Source organism: Salvelinus alpinus, chromosome 8 (assembly GCF_045679555.1).
Source record: "Salvelinus alpinus chromosome 8, SLU_Salpinus.1, whole genome shotgun sequence".
In the NCBI taxonomy this organism is placed as follows: Eukaryota; Metazoa; Chordata; class Actinopteri; order Salmoniformes; family Salmonidae; genus Salvelinus; species Salvelinus alpinus.
In genome coordinates, this window is record NC_092093.1 from 34,402,428 (window position 1) to 34,416,755 (window position 14,328).

Consider the following 14,328-nt stretch of genomic DNA (forward strand, 5'->3'; position numbering starts at 1 on the left):
ATGTTATTGTCTTACTTTTTATTATCTTATTCATATTTTCTTAACTCTTCTTGAACTGCACTGTTGGTTAAGGGCCTGTAAGTAAGCATTTCACGGTAAGGTCTACATTTGTTGTATTCGGCGCATGTGACAAATAAAGTTTTATTGATTTGATATGGGGACCTTGGTGGTTTATTTGTGTGTTATTTATGGCTTTTCCAATTGCTCTAAGAGGGAGGAGTCGGTGTACTACGGCAAGTTGGGATTAGTCTGGGTAACATTTGAGATGCAGCCTTGGTGTGATGATAAATACACTGGAGTAGCACTCTGCTGTCAATCTGAAGCCAATTTTCTGAGTGTGAGCATCTCAGCTGCATGTGGTCACATCCCACTGCATAACTGTCTAATAACATGAGTGAATGGAGCCAGACTAGTGAATCTCAGTGAGGGGACAGGTTTCATCCATGCATGTCCTGAGATCGTTATCCACACCAGCTGTAATACATTTGAATGTACTGCATGACACATGCGTGACGAATGTGCACACACAGCACTATACTTGTGGTCTCTTTTTTGTGTGTACATTCACTATCTTAAACCATATTAAATTAAGCCATATTAAATTATTTTCGTTTTATGCAGAAAAGCTGCTGAATTGTGTCAGGGCACAGTCTATTTTTCTAGGATGTCATACAACTCAATTTGATGGATACATTATCTTCTGTTGATGTCTGAGATGAATCATGTTCATTGTGTTCATTTTTTTTAGCTCTTTCAGTGAATCCCTCAAAGCCTTTTCCAGATCAGTGACGATGTAAAGGATGCCACAGTTTCCTTGTGACTGTTGTGGTGTGTGAATACATTTATCATTAATTTCATCTGAGTATTGGTCATACATTACAATTACCATGTTAAAGTGAATCCTCCTTGTACATGCTTCACATGCACAGTACATCAGGGCGTACATACCGGCATCTTGAATGTGATCAATTTAAGACATTGGATGCTGAACAAAACTCATTTAGGATACATTTATGAAATGTAAAAAAATAAATAATAATACCAATATTCTGGATTCTAGCATCTCAATTCAACACAGTCCCAAATACAATCAAATGCTCAGTTCTAAAACTTAAGCTTGTGATAAAATCCACCCACATGAGCCCTAGTGGAACGGAAGTGTAGTTCTAGTGACCTTTCCAAACAGTATTCGTGTTTTTTTTTTAATTTCCTTAACTAGTACGTGTACATACAGGTCACGTGATCTTATCAATCACATGGAGTCAAAAAACTGGAGGGGGACCTATTGGTCAGGTCGAGTGTCACAGGTCATCGTGTGTTTCCCAGAGGTTAAGTTCGGGAGAGAGGAAAGCGCATCACCCTGCGGAGCAGAGAATGAACATCTGAGGAATTTTGAAGAAGAATCAAAAGGGGCTTGTTTCTTTCTGATCTTCTCAGCAAACTTTGTATTTAGCAGCTCCCAGCCTTCCTTGGAATGTATTTCTATAGAAGAGAGCTGAGTAGGTGCTGTGCTGCGGGAGAAACACACAGTGAAGTAAAGCTTATTTCAGCGGTAGGGCCAAATGCTGTCTCCACAGATTAATCTCCTGACGTTCTGCAGGCTGTGTAGGTGTGATCATAAACCACCCCCGGGTCTAAAGATAGATTACCTCTTGCAATTAGGATTTCACATGAAGAAAACACGTCATCCTGACATTGAAACTAACAAAGACTGGGTAAATCTTGTGACGACAACGGTCTGGTCTGGATTCAGTCAATATTTAATTGACACAGAAGTTTGCCGTCATTCCTATCTTTTGTGTAAAATGGGGCGGGGGTTCATAGCGTGATTCTGGGTCTTATTTTACCCTGGCAATTTCTTTGAATACACTGTTGTCACTGAGTAACTGTTGAGTGATTTGTTAAAAAATAGAAGCCCAGTGGGCAAAACCGTATTGAAAAGACGTTAGTATAATTATGGTCACAAACTGGTTGAAAAAATGACTTTTTAAAAAGTATTTTTACTGACCAGAATATGACGTATTTTTCTGACCACCATACAACCAGCGGGCCATAATTCTGACCACTATACTATGTGTTATATTATGTAATGGTCATAGTTAAGACCTCATCATAACCTGGCAATGACCACCTGAATACAGCTTACACCAATTAAAGTTTCAATCTGCAACATATTTTTAAATTTCAAATAGATCAAGCAATGGCAAAAATAAATCTACATTAAAAAAAGACACATCTAGGTACATTAATTGTTTCATAATTCAGACATTACATGCGTAGAAAGACTGGGACAGAGTATATAAAGGCCCATTGTTTTTTTAAATGAATGATTCATAAGAGTGGTGTGATGGGGTAAATCCCCATCAAGGACCTCTGAACAGAGAAGGTGAACTGGAGCGTAGTGGCCCTCTTGAAGAGTGGTGTGATGGGTCAGATTTGAAGAGTAGTGGCCCTCTTGAAGATTGGTGTGATGGGTCAGATCTGCAGTGAAGACAATCAGCGCAATACAACTTTATCAATTTGAGATTTTAAAAGCAAACTAGAAAAGAACATTACTGAAGAACCTTTGTGGACTCAGCTGGTTAAAAGTATTTCCATGGTACTAATTGAAGACGTTTGTGGCAGTTATAGCGTAGAGATGTCTTAAAAAAGAGCAACTTGCTCATATACATACTTTGCGTCCTCCTCCACCACGGTCGTCAGGGACATATTTTAGGACTTTCCCGAGGGCCCGCAAAACATCAACCTCCTGTTTTCTGGCTTTTCATGACGCTTACTTTAAGCACAAAAAGAGAATAATATACATTAACGAATGGCATAATGTGGGCATGCAAGACACGACAGAACAGTAACGCACACTAAAATATCTTTAACAGTCAGAATCTACTAAAAATTTCACATTGTCTATGTCAAATGTCTCAACCGCTCACATTTACTTACCAATTATAATGGAACACACATGAGTAGTATGAAAGGCATATTTGCTCCTCTGTCCCTTCATATGGAAGTGGGACATTAACTTATTGGTGATCAATCTGAAACAATTTAAGAAAGAGGATATAAAAATTAGACAGTAGTTGGATAATGTTTTTATTTTTTACTAATCTCTAAATGGTCAAGTTTTGCTTAATCCTAATACTTGTTGTAATATTCAAACAACTTTTTATAAACATACCATTCCATAATCCTGAGGCCATTGTCCCGGACAGAGGTTCCCCCAATTGAGGACAGCTTTGCAGTGTTAGAATAAAAAAGGTAAATGCAAAAATGTATGTATAAGAGACAAAATATTATATTTTTTAAAAGTTGTGTGTCTGTCATATCATTCCTGCATCAAACATTGTTAGACCTTAGTGTAATTGGCAAATCTCTTCCTCTTCTCTGCAACTGCACACGTGTGTGAGTTTGAGTGAGTGACCAGGAAAATGAGCAGGAGCGAAATGGGAGAAACTTTACATGACTCACCAATTGAGGTCTGTTGAACGGTTTTGCACCTTGAAATAGGATTTGATTTGCTTTACAGACTTATATTAGAGTCGGTGCTACTTCAATTGGATCCACTTACACTAAGATCAGGCACTGATGGGCAGCTGAATAGCATGTCTCTTGGGGAATCCAGTCTCAGTGAGACCTGATGCAGAGAAAAAACGTTACTGATCATCAGCATAGGTCGTACAAACCTAGCTCTTACCAAGCTGGTTAGTAGGATTCAATACACATTGAAGATCAACATTTTGCACACCAAACTTACTGTTAATGACTACGGATTTAAGGACGGGTGGTTCTATTTGCCCCTTTACCTGGAATGTGGCAGAATACTTCACTGGTAACTGAGTGGGTGGCCAAGGACTGCTGACCTGCATCAGGTAATTTACAAGTTTCATGAACTGTAAAGACAGAAGCGAATCATGATTAACCGTTAAGTTCATTAACCTAGCTACTACAGAAGACCTGAGGCTTTCACTAAGTTAGACTTAGCCTAGCAAGTATATTGACTATGTTGCCCCTCAGAAATCTGGCAGTCAGGCAGACAGACGGAGAGAAAGCGAGATAGACAGAAAAACATATGCCTGTAAATAACTAAAACCGATTCCAATCCTAGTTTTAGTTGGAACTGATATGCCTACCTCCTTATTTACGCTACTGAAATGTAAATAAAACTAGTGCACACATTATGTTAATTGCTTAAAAGCTTTAAGGGAAAATATAATAGTCATATTTTCAGGTGCAATAATTTTTTACTAATTATTGACGGAAATAAATGGGGTTGTGTAAATCCTGGTAGATTGTAGTAAGATATTGAAATAAAATGCGTAGGCCTATGTGTTATTTGTTAAATTCTGAAAACAAATTTAGTTAGTCAATAGAACATCAACATTGCATTCAGTGGAACAGAAGAAAATGTGCTGCACAATAAACAGTGCAATTAGCTAACACAGACAAAAGATTACTGTTAGAAACACACACAGCAAGCTACCAGATATCATTCATTTAAAAAAACATGATTTAATTGTACTGCATTTTAACGGCAGTCAATTTTTGTAAGGGTTTCCTGTATATTGTGCATGTTTATTATACATGCTGATAGCCTAGAACAAATGTTATGTATAGAATGTTCACTTTTCAATTGGATGGACTGCAACTAGGAAAAACATTGCCATAGCCTGTAGTAAAATCAAGAGCTTTTATAGCGTCAGAGATTCTCTAAATTAGGGACCATCTCTGATAGATATAGGACCATAGAGACTGTCAACATTTCTTGCTTGTTAATGACCTAACAAATTGGATGACTTGGAGGTGAAATATATCATGTTTCTTGTTTTTTTTTAATTGGTTTCATCACCTGCCGGATAAAAACCTCAAATGGCCCTAGTCTTGAAAAAGTGAATTGAGCTGGATAAGCTGAAGTAGACTCGGCCCGAGTACCATTAGCCGGAGCCCAGAGTAATATGATTCTGCTGGATTCGAGAAGAGCTTGGCCCACATGAAGGCCCCCCAAGTCCGAGTCCATGCCGAGTCCCCCAAGTCTCAAACGGAATAGACCTGAGCCCAGCGTGTTGACTGGGTACAGTGTGCCATGAGACCTTAACCCACTTTGGTGCTCTCTGCAAGCTGTTGTTTGCCAGCTGAATCATGCGAACCCTGCTGAAAAAGAACATTACTCCAATTGTAATAATTGTAATGGTTCTAGTGTCTTATATCCAATGGCCCCAAACACTGTGTACATGTTTATATAGATTGGTTTCGATTCACTGAGTAGCATTTAGATAACTGGACAGCAGTTAAATCAGATTTGAACCATAAACCATAAATCAACCAAAATAAGACATATTTTTCATGACGTCAAAAAGACATGAAACAGACGTGTTAATCTGACTAACCAGACTAAAAAATATATGTCTTTAGCACGTCGCATGCCTACTGAGAAGGATATTATATACTCTTCATGGCCTTGGAGGTTATTAACTCTATAGATACCACATAATATTATAACCAATTATAACCATGAAGTATGTTATCCTATTCTTTTATTCACAGTCTTTTAATTACAAAAAACTAAATCAGGACATTTTTCTAATTAAGCGTATGATCTTTCTGACCAACCTGTTTACTACTCTGAGTTCTGATCAGTATGAGGATCATGCCTTGAGGAAGCAAACATCAATGACCAACCGAGCCTTTGTATTGTATTTTCCTCCAGCTACAGTTGCCTCATATCCCCCTAGAGTGCATCTCCTCCCCTCTCTTCTCCTTTCTTCTCTCCAACTCGCTCCTCTTCTTACAGTGGGTCAAGCTCAAGGCCAATTTCTTCAATAATGCCTGGTATAAAGGAGATTCCTGAAGGACGGTGCTATTGAATTAGAAAGGTGGACAGACCGTCTGAATACACTTAGCAAAGGACAAAAAGAGATTTAAACCCTTGGCACCATCATTTCTGTTATAGTTGGTGGATGTGAAATCTATATAATCATCTGTTGTGCAAACCTCAGTTGCAATGGTTCCATTTATATCAGGTTGTACAATGTAGAAGCGTTCTGTTGGCAGTGAAGAATAAATGTATTCACGAAAAGAAGTATCACCCAGAGCATCTGTTACGTATGAGTTTTTACTGAACCTTCTCATCGTACTACAGCTGGTAACACGTACTTTCAGTGTAGCCCACATGTTTTTGACCTGGGTAATATAGTAAGATGGGAAGCCGCCTATAGCTAATTGGAGAAGCTGTGGTCCATCACAGACAGACTCTCTACAGCATGCTGTCATCTCCAGTTACAGCAGATGCACTAGCCTGTCTCCCAGGGAAGTGTTACAGTTACAGCAGATGCACTAGCCTGTCTCCCAGGGAAGTGTTACAGTTACAGCAGATGCACTAGCCTGTCTCCCAGGGAAGTGTTACAGTTACAGCAGATGCACTAGCCTGTCTCCCAGGGAAGTGTTACAGTTACAGCAGATGCACTAGCCTGTCTCCCAGGGAAGTGTTACAGTTACAGCAGATGCACTAGCCTGTCTCCCAGGGAAGTGTTACAGTTACAGCAGATGCACTAGCCTGTCTCCCAGGGAAGTGTTACAGTTACAGCAGATGCACTAGCCTGTCTCCCAGGGAAGTGTTACAGTTACAGCAGATGCACTAGCCTGTCTCCCAGGGAAGTGTTACAGTTACAGCAGATGCACTAGCCTGTCTCCCAGGGAAGTGTTACAGTTACAGCAGATGCACTAGCCTGTCTCCCAGGGAAGTGTTACAGTTACAGCAGATGCACTAGCCTGTCTCCCAGGGAAGTGTTACAGTTACAGCAGATGCACTAGCCTGTCTCCCAGGGAAGTGTTACAGTTACAGCAGATGCACTAGCCTGTCTCCCAGGGAAGTGTTACAGTTACAGCAGATGCACTAGCCTGTCTCCCAGGGAAGTGTTACAGTTACAGCAGATGCACTAGCCTGTCTCCCAGGGAAGTGTTACAGTTACAGCAGATGCACTAGCCTGTCTCCCAGGGAAGTGTTACAGTTACAGCAGATGCACTAGCCTGTCTCCCAGGGAAGTGTTACAGTTACAGCAGATGCACTAGCCTGTCTCCCAGGGAAGTGTTACAGTTACAGCAGATGCACTAGCCTGTCTCCCAGGGAAGTGTTGGCCCTACTGATGCTGCCACACTCTTTCCCCGGACACGGAGAGCTCCAACTCCAACTGAAAATCAGCCACGCAAACTTGGCTATTGTTAATCGCAAACTTCAAAAGTCCTACTTTCCATACTGTTCTCAAAGTGTTTACTGGCATGTCCGTTCTTTACTCGACTGAAGGTAGTCGTAATAACACTTACTTGGCACTGAGGCTGAGCAGATTTGAGATGTAGCTTGGAGCTAAATCGACAAAAAAAACTCGGCTGAATCATGAACAAGGTAATAGTCATGAAATACTGAACCCCTCAAACATGGGGGCTATAAAAAAACTAAATCTACAGTTTCCAGCCCTTCCAGTGCTCATCAGCTGTCTTTTAGTCTGGAGGACATTTGAAGAATAGACTGCCATACAGCTGCAGTGGCAGGGACTGATAGACTGTGCCAGCTTCTAATGTCACTTTCTCTGAAATGAGACATGGCATTCACATTCTTCTTTGCATAGCTCCATTGTGTCACCACCACAAATGAACATTGTGAAGTGTTTAACATAAAGAGAGCGTTTATTTATTCAGCAATGGTCTATATCTTTGAACTGGTTCTTTCAGCAGATCTCTGTGACGTCATTCTGAAATAGAATATATGATTGGGAGGAAAGCATGCAGAGACATGTACGCACACCCTCCTTTACAGACAAACACACACACACATACATGGCAATGACGCCCATCTAAAATACAGAGAACAAGAGATGGTGTCTCCATGGTAACGAGGATGCTGGTTGCTGTGGCAGCATGGCAGGAAAACCTTAGTTAGTTGAAGACCTATTACACAAAGAAAAGCAGTGATTCACACACACTTATGGTCTGATGCTGAAAAGCATAGTTTTCCCCTGTAATTACTTTAGTCATTTAGTAGATTGAATAATATGATGTCTTAATAAGACAATAAAGATGCACTCTGGGATATAAAGCACAACAAATTCGTAACATATTGCACAAATTGTATTTGTAACATATCACACGAATTGCAAAATTTGTATGATATACGAATTGCAAAAATTCGTAGCATATCACGCAAAATGGATGACATAGTACACAAAAAATGGGGACCAGTTTTGGCTCGCGACCACTACTTTCAACACTACTGGCTGAAATTATGCGAAGTTCAAGAGTGCATCTTTAATTCACATCTCCTTTTGTTAAAATGACATCCGTACCGTGTATCTTCATTCAGCCTGTGCTGATGTGAAGACATTGTGAGTGTTCAAAGTTATCCTGTGCCATAGAGTAATATTATGTGGGTGATGAGGTCTTGTTGATGTTCAGTTGGTTGCAAAAATGTTTTCTAAACGTATCCCAACTGTATCAAATATTTTGGCAGATATGAGTATATCCAAATACCTTGTGCTGAAATAACATTTTATTGGTCTGTGCCTGAATTGTGTTTAAAAAGTGCCTACCCTTGTCACGCCCTGGCCTTAGTATTCTTTGTTTTCTTTATTATTTTAGTTAGGTCAGGGTGTGACATGGGTATTTATGTGGGTTTTGTAGTGTCCAGGGTGATTGTAAGGTTTAGGGGGTTTATTTAGAGTAGTTGGCTTTATGTTTAGTATAGTTGTCTAGCTGTGTCTATGTTGTGTGTAGTTGTCTAGGAAAGTCTATGGTTGCCTGAATGGGTTCCCAATTAGAGACAGCTGGTTTCTGTTGTCTCTGATTGGGAGCCATATTTAAGGTAGCCATAGGCTTTAGTTTGTTGTGGGGAATTGTCTATGTAGAACGTTTGTAGCCTGTATGTATGTGCACAACGTTTGTAGCTTCACGGTCGTTTTGTTGTTTTGTTAGTTTGTATAGTGTTTTGTGTCGTGTTCATCTTCGTGGTGTTATTAAAAGAAGATGGCTTATTTTCCAAATGCTGCGTTTTGGTCCGTCTCTCTCCACACGATCGTGACAGAACTACCCACCACAACAGGATCAAGCAGCGTGAGCGGAACCAACAACAGCGGCAAAGTAAACAGGACTCATGGACATGGGAGGATGTTTTGGACGGTAAAGGTTGCTACACATGGGAGGAGATCCTGGCTGGAAGGGATCGCCTCCCATGGGAACAGCTGGAGGCACTGAGGAGAGCAGAGGCTACCGGAGTGAAGAACCGGAGTTATGAGGGGACGCGTCTTGCACGGAAGCCTGAAAAGCCCGTGAGTAACACCCAAACATTTCTTGGGGGGGGGGGGCTAAAGGGGAGTGTGGCGAAGCCGGGTTGGATACCTGAGCCAACTCCCCGGGCTTGCCGTGGAGTGAGAGAGCGTCGTACTGGTCAGACACCGTGTTATGCGGTAAAGCGCACGGTGTCCCCAGTACGCGTGCTTAGCCCAGTGCGGGCTATTCCACCTTGCCGCACTGGGAGGGCTAGGTTGGGCATCGAGCCGAGTGCCATGAAGCCGGCCCAACGTATCTGGTCTCCAGTACGTCTCCTCGGGCCGGCGTACATGGCACCAGCCTTACAGGTGGTGTCCCCGGTTCGCCTGCATAGCCCAGTGCGGGCTATTCCACCTCGCCGCACTGGCAGGGCTACGGGGACCATTCAACCTGGTAAGGTTGGGGAGGCTCGGTGCTCAAGAGCACGTGTCCTCCTTCACGGTCCGGTATATCCGGCGCCACCTTCCCACCCCAGCTCAGTACCACCAGTGCCTACACCACGCACCAGGCTTCCAGTGCATCTCCAGAGCCCTGTTCCTCCTCCACGCACTCTCCCTATGGTGCGTGTCTCCAGCCCAGTGCCTCCAGTTCCGGCACCACGCACCAAGCCTCCTGTGCGTCTCCAGAGCCCTGTACGCACTGTTCCTTCTCCCCGCACTCGCCCTGAGGTGCGTGCCCTCAGCCCGGTACCTCCAGTTCCGGTACCACGCACCAGGCCTACAGTGCGTCTCAGCCGGCCAGAGTCTGCCGTCTGCCCAGCGGCGCCTGAACTGCCCGTCTGCCCAGCGGCGCCTGAACTGCCCGTCTGCCCAGCGGCGCCTGAACTGCCCGTCTGCCCAGCGGCGCCTGAACTGCCCGTCTGCCCAGCGGCGCCTGAACTGCCCGTCTGCCCAGCGGCGCCTGAACTGCCCGTCTGCCCTACGCCGTCTGAACTGTCCGTCTGCCATGAGCCTGCAAAGCCGCCCGTCTGCCATGAGCCTGCAAAGCCGCCCGTCTGCCATGAGCCTACAGAGCCGTCCGCCAGACAGGAGCCGCTAGAGCCTTCCGCCAGACCGGATCAGCCAGAGCCTTCCGCCAGACCGGATCAGCCAGAGCCTTCCGCCAGACCGGATCAGCCAGAGCCTTCCGCCAGACCGGATCAGCCAGAGCCTTCCGCCAGACCGGATCAGCCAGAGCCTTCCGCCAGACCGGATCAGCCAGAGCCTTCCGCCAGACCGGATCAGCCAGAGCCTTCCGCCAGACCGGATCAGCCAGAGCCGTCAGCCAGCCATGACCAGCCAGAGCCGTCAGCCAGCCATGACCAGCCAGAGCCGTCAGCCAGCCATGACCAGCCAGAGCCGTCAGCCAGCCATGACCAGCCAGAGCCGTCAGCCAGCCATGACCAGCCAGAGCCGTCAGCCAGCCATGACCAGCCAGAGCCGTCAGCCAGCCATGACCAGCCAGAGCCGTCAGCCAGCCAGGATCCGCCAGCCAGTCCGGAGCTGCCGTCCCTCAGCCCGGAGCTGCCGTCCCTCAGCCCGGAGCTGCCGTCCCTCAGCCCGGAGCTGCCGTCCCTCAGCCCGGAGCTGCCGTCCCTCAGCCCGGAGCTGCCGTCCCTCATCCCGGTGTTGCCCCTTATCCCGGTGCTGCCCCTTATCCCGGTGCTGCCCCTTGTGTCGATGTTACCCAAAAGATTAAGTGGGGGTAATATGAGGGTGGTCATTTGTAGGGGGAGATATAAGCTGGGATTGACTATGGTGGGGTGGGGACCTCGCCCTGAGCCTGAGCCACCACCGTGGTCAGATGCCCACCCAGGCCCTCCCCTAGACTTTGTGCTGGTGCGCCTGGAGTTCGCACCTTAAGGGGGGGGCTATGTCACGCCCTGGCCTTAGTATTCTTTGTTTTCCTTATTATTTTAGTTAGGTCAGGGTGTGACATGGGTATTTATGTGGGTTTTGTAGTGTCCAGGGTGATTGTAAGGTTTAGGGGGTTTATTTAGAGTAGTTGGCTTTATGTTTAGTATAGTTGTCTAGCTGTGTCTATGTTGTGTGTAGTTGTCTAGGAAAGTCTATGGTTGCCTGAATGGGTTCCCAATTAGAGACAGCTGGTTTCTGTTGTCTCTGATTGGGAGCCATATTTAAGGTAGCCATAGGCTTTAGTTTGTTGTGGGGAATTGTCTATGTAGAACGTTTGTAGCCTGTATGTATGTGCACAACGTTTGTAGCTTCACGGTCGTTTTGTTGTTTTGTTAGTTTGTATAGTGTTTTGTGTCGTGTTCATCTTCGTGGTGTTATTAAAAGAAGATGGCTTATTTTCCAAATGCTGCGTTTTGGTCCGTCTCTCAACCACACGATCGTGACAACCCTAACCTCCTTATCTACACAGCAGTGGAGGCTCCTCATAGGAGAGGAAGGGGAGGACTATCCTCCTCAGTGAATTTCATAAAAATAAAAATAGTGAAACATAAAAATTATCCTTTTTAGATATAACTACACAAAATATATTCACTTCACCAAATAATAGATTAAAACACACTGCAATGAAGGTCTACAGTAGCCTCAACTGCACTCTGTAGTGTGTAGCCAGAGGACAGCTAGTTTCCGTCCTACTCTGGGTACATTAACTTCAATACAAAACCTAGGAAGCTCATGGTTCTCACCCTCTTCCATAGACTTACAGAGTAATTGTAATTGTGATAACTTCTGGAGGATGTCTTACAGCCTTAACTGACATGTTGCCCACCCAATCAAAGGATCAGAAAATGAATCTGGTACTGAAAGTCCTCACAGCTAGCTTGCAGCTAGCGCAGCTAGCGCCACTGCCACAAAGCTAGCACCAGTTAGCAAACACAATTCTACAATCACAACCTCTCTTTCGCCATCGCCATCCGGCTTGGATTCTCTGTCGACACGACCACGTCTGGTCTGCAGACGAATACCCCATTCGCTGTGCCCTCAACCGGCCTCCGTCTGAGCAGACCCCCTCCGTCTGAGCAGACCACCCCCTGGGCTACTAACTTTAATCGCCGCGTGCTAGCTTAGTGGCGGCCTCCCTGCTCCATCTACGGCTGCCCCCTGGACACTATGATCACTTGGCTACATAGCTGATGCCTGCCGGACTGTCCATTAATTCACGGTACTCCATTCTGTTTATTTGTGTTTTATCTGTCGGCTCTGTGTTTTAACTCAGGCTCTGTGTGTAGTTAATCCGACCCTCTCTGCCTAGTCGTCGCCATTTTTACCTGCTGTTGCTGTGTTAGCTGACTAGCTGCTGTTATCTCACCTGTTGTTTTAGCTAGCTCTCCCAATCAAGACCTGCAATCACTTTATGCCTTACTGTATGTCTCTCTCAAATATCAATATGCCTTGTATACTGTTGTTCAGGCTAGTTATCATTGTTTTGGTTTGCAATGGACCCCGTAGTTCCACTCTCTGTACCTCTGATACCTCCTTTGTCCCACCTCCCACATGCGGTGACCTCACCCATTGAGACCAGCATGTCCAGAGATACAACCTCTCTTATCATCACCCAGTGCCTGGGCTTGCCTCCGCTGTACCCGTGCCCCACCATACCCCTGTCTGCACATTATGCCCAGAATCTATTCTACCACGGCCATAAATCTGCTCCTTTTATTCCTTGTCCCCAACGCTCTAGGCGACCAGTTTTGATAGCCTTTAGCCGCACCCTCATCCTACTACTCCTCTGTTCCTCGGGTGATGTGGAGGTAAACCCAGGCCCTGCATGTCCCCAGGCACCCTCATTTGTTGACTTCTGTGATCGAAAAAGCCTTGGCCTCATGCATGTCAACATCAGAAGCCTCCTCCCTAAGTTTGTCTTACTCACCGCTTTAGCACACTCTGCCAACCCTGATGTCCTTGCCGTGTCTGAATCCTGGCTTAGGAAGGCCACCAAAAATTCTGAGATTTCCATACCCAACTATAACACTTTCCGTCAAGATAGAACTGCCAAAGGGGGAGGAGTTGCAATCTACTGCAGAGATAGCCTGCAAAGTTCTGTCATACTTTCCAGGTCTATGCCCAAACAGTTCGAACTTCTAATTTTAAAAATTAATCTCTCCAGAAATAAGTCTCTCACTGTTGCCGCCTGCTACCGGCCCCCCTCAGCTCCCAGCTGTGCCCTGGACACCATCTGTGAATTGATCGCTCCCCATCTAGCTTCAGAGTTTGTTCTGTTAGGTGACCTAAACTGGGATATGCTTAACACCCCGGCAGTCCTACAATCTAAGCTAGATGCCCTCAATCTCACACAAATCATCAAGGAACCCACCAGGTACAACCCTAAATCCGTAAACATGGGCACCCTAATAGACATTATCCTGACCAACTTGCCCTCCAAATACACCTCTGCTGTCTTCAATCAAGATCTCAGCGATCACTGCCTCATTGCCTGTATCCGCTACGGGTCCGCGGTCAAACGACCACCCCTCATCACTGTCAAACGCTCCCTAAAACACTTCTGCGAGCAGGCTTTTCTAATCGACCTGGCCCGGGTACCCTGGAAGGATATTGACCTCATCCCGTCAGTTGAGGATGCCTGGTCATTCTTTAAAAGTTACTTCCTCACCATATTAGACAAGCATGCTCCGTTCAAAAAATGCAGAACTAAGAACAGATATAGCCCTTGGTTCACTCCAGACCTGACTGCCCTCGACCAGCACAAAAACATCCTGTGGCGAACTGCAATAGCATCGAAGAGGCCCCGCGATATGCAACTGTTCAGGGAAGTCAGGAACCAATACACGCAGTCAGTCAGGAAAGCAAAGGCCAGCTTTTTCAAGCAGAAATTTGCATCCTGTAGCTCTAACTCCAAAAAGTTCTGGGATACTGTAAAGTCCATGGAGAACAAGAGCACCTCCTCCCAGCTGCCCACTGCACTGAGGCTAGGTAACACGGTCACCACCGATAAATCCGTGATAATCGAAAACTTCAACAAGCATTTCTCAATGGCTGGCCATGCCTTCCTCCTGGCGACTCCAACCTTGGCCAACAGCCCCGCCCCCCCCGCTGCTACTCGCCCGAG

At 45.2% G+C, this 14,328-nt stretch overlaps 1 protein-coding gene across 1 annotated transcript in view; it reads right to left on the minus strand.

Moving 5' to 3' along the window:
- Positions 1-3,550: 3,550 nt before the first annotated feature.
- The window catches only part of LOC139583020 (lethal(3)malignant brain tumor-like protein 3), a 59,560-nt gene continuing 48,782 nt past the window's right edge, over positions 3,551-14,328 (minus strand). Inside the window, exon 22 of the mRNA XM_071413662.1 lies at positions 3,551-3,887. Coding sequence (XP_071269763.1) covers positions 3,681-3,887 — 207 coding nt within the window. The 3' untranslated portion in view covers positions 3,551-3,680. The remainder of the gene's footprint in view (positions 3,888-14,328) is intronic.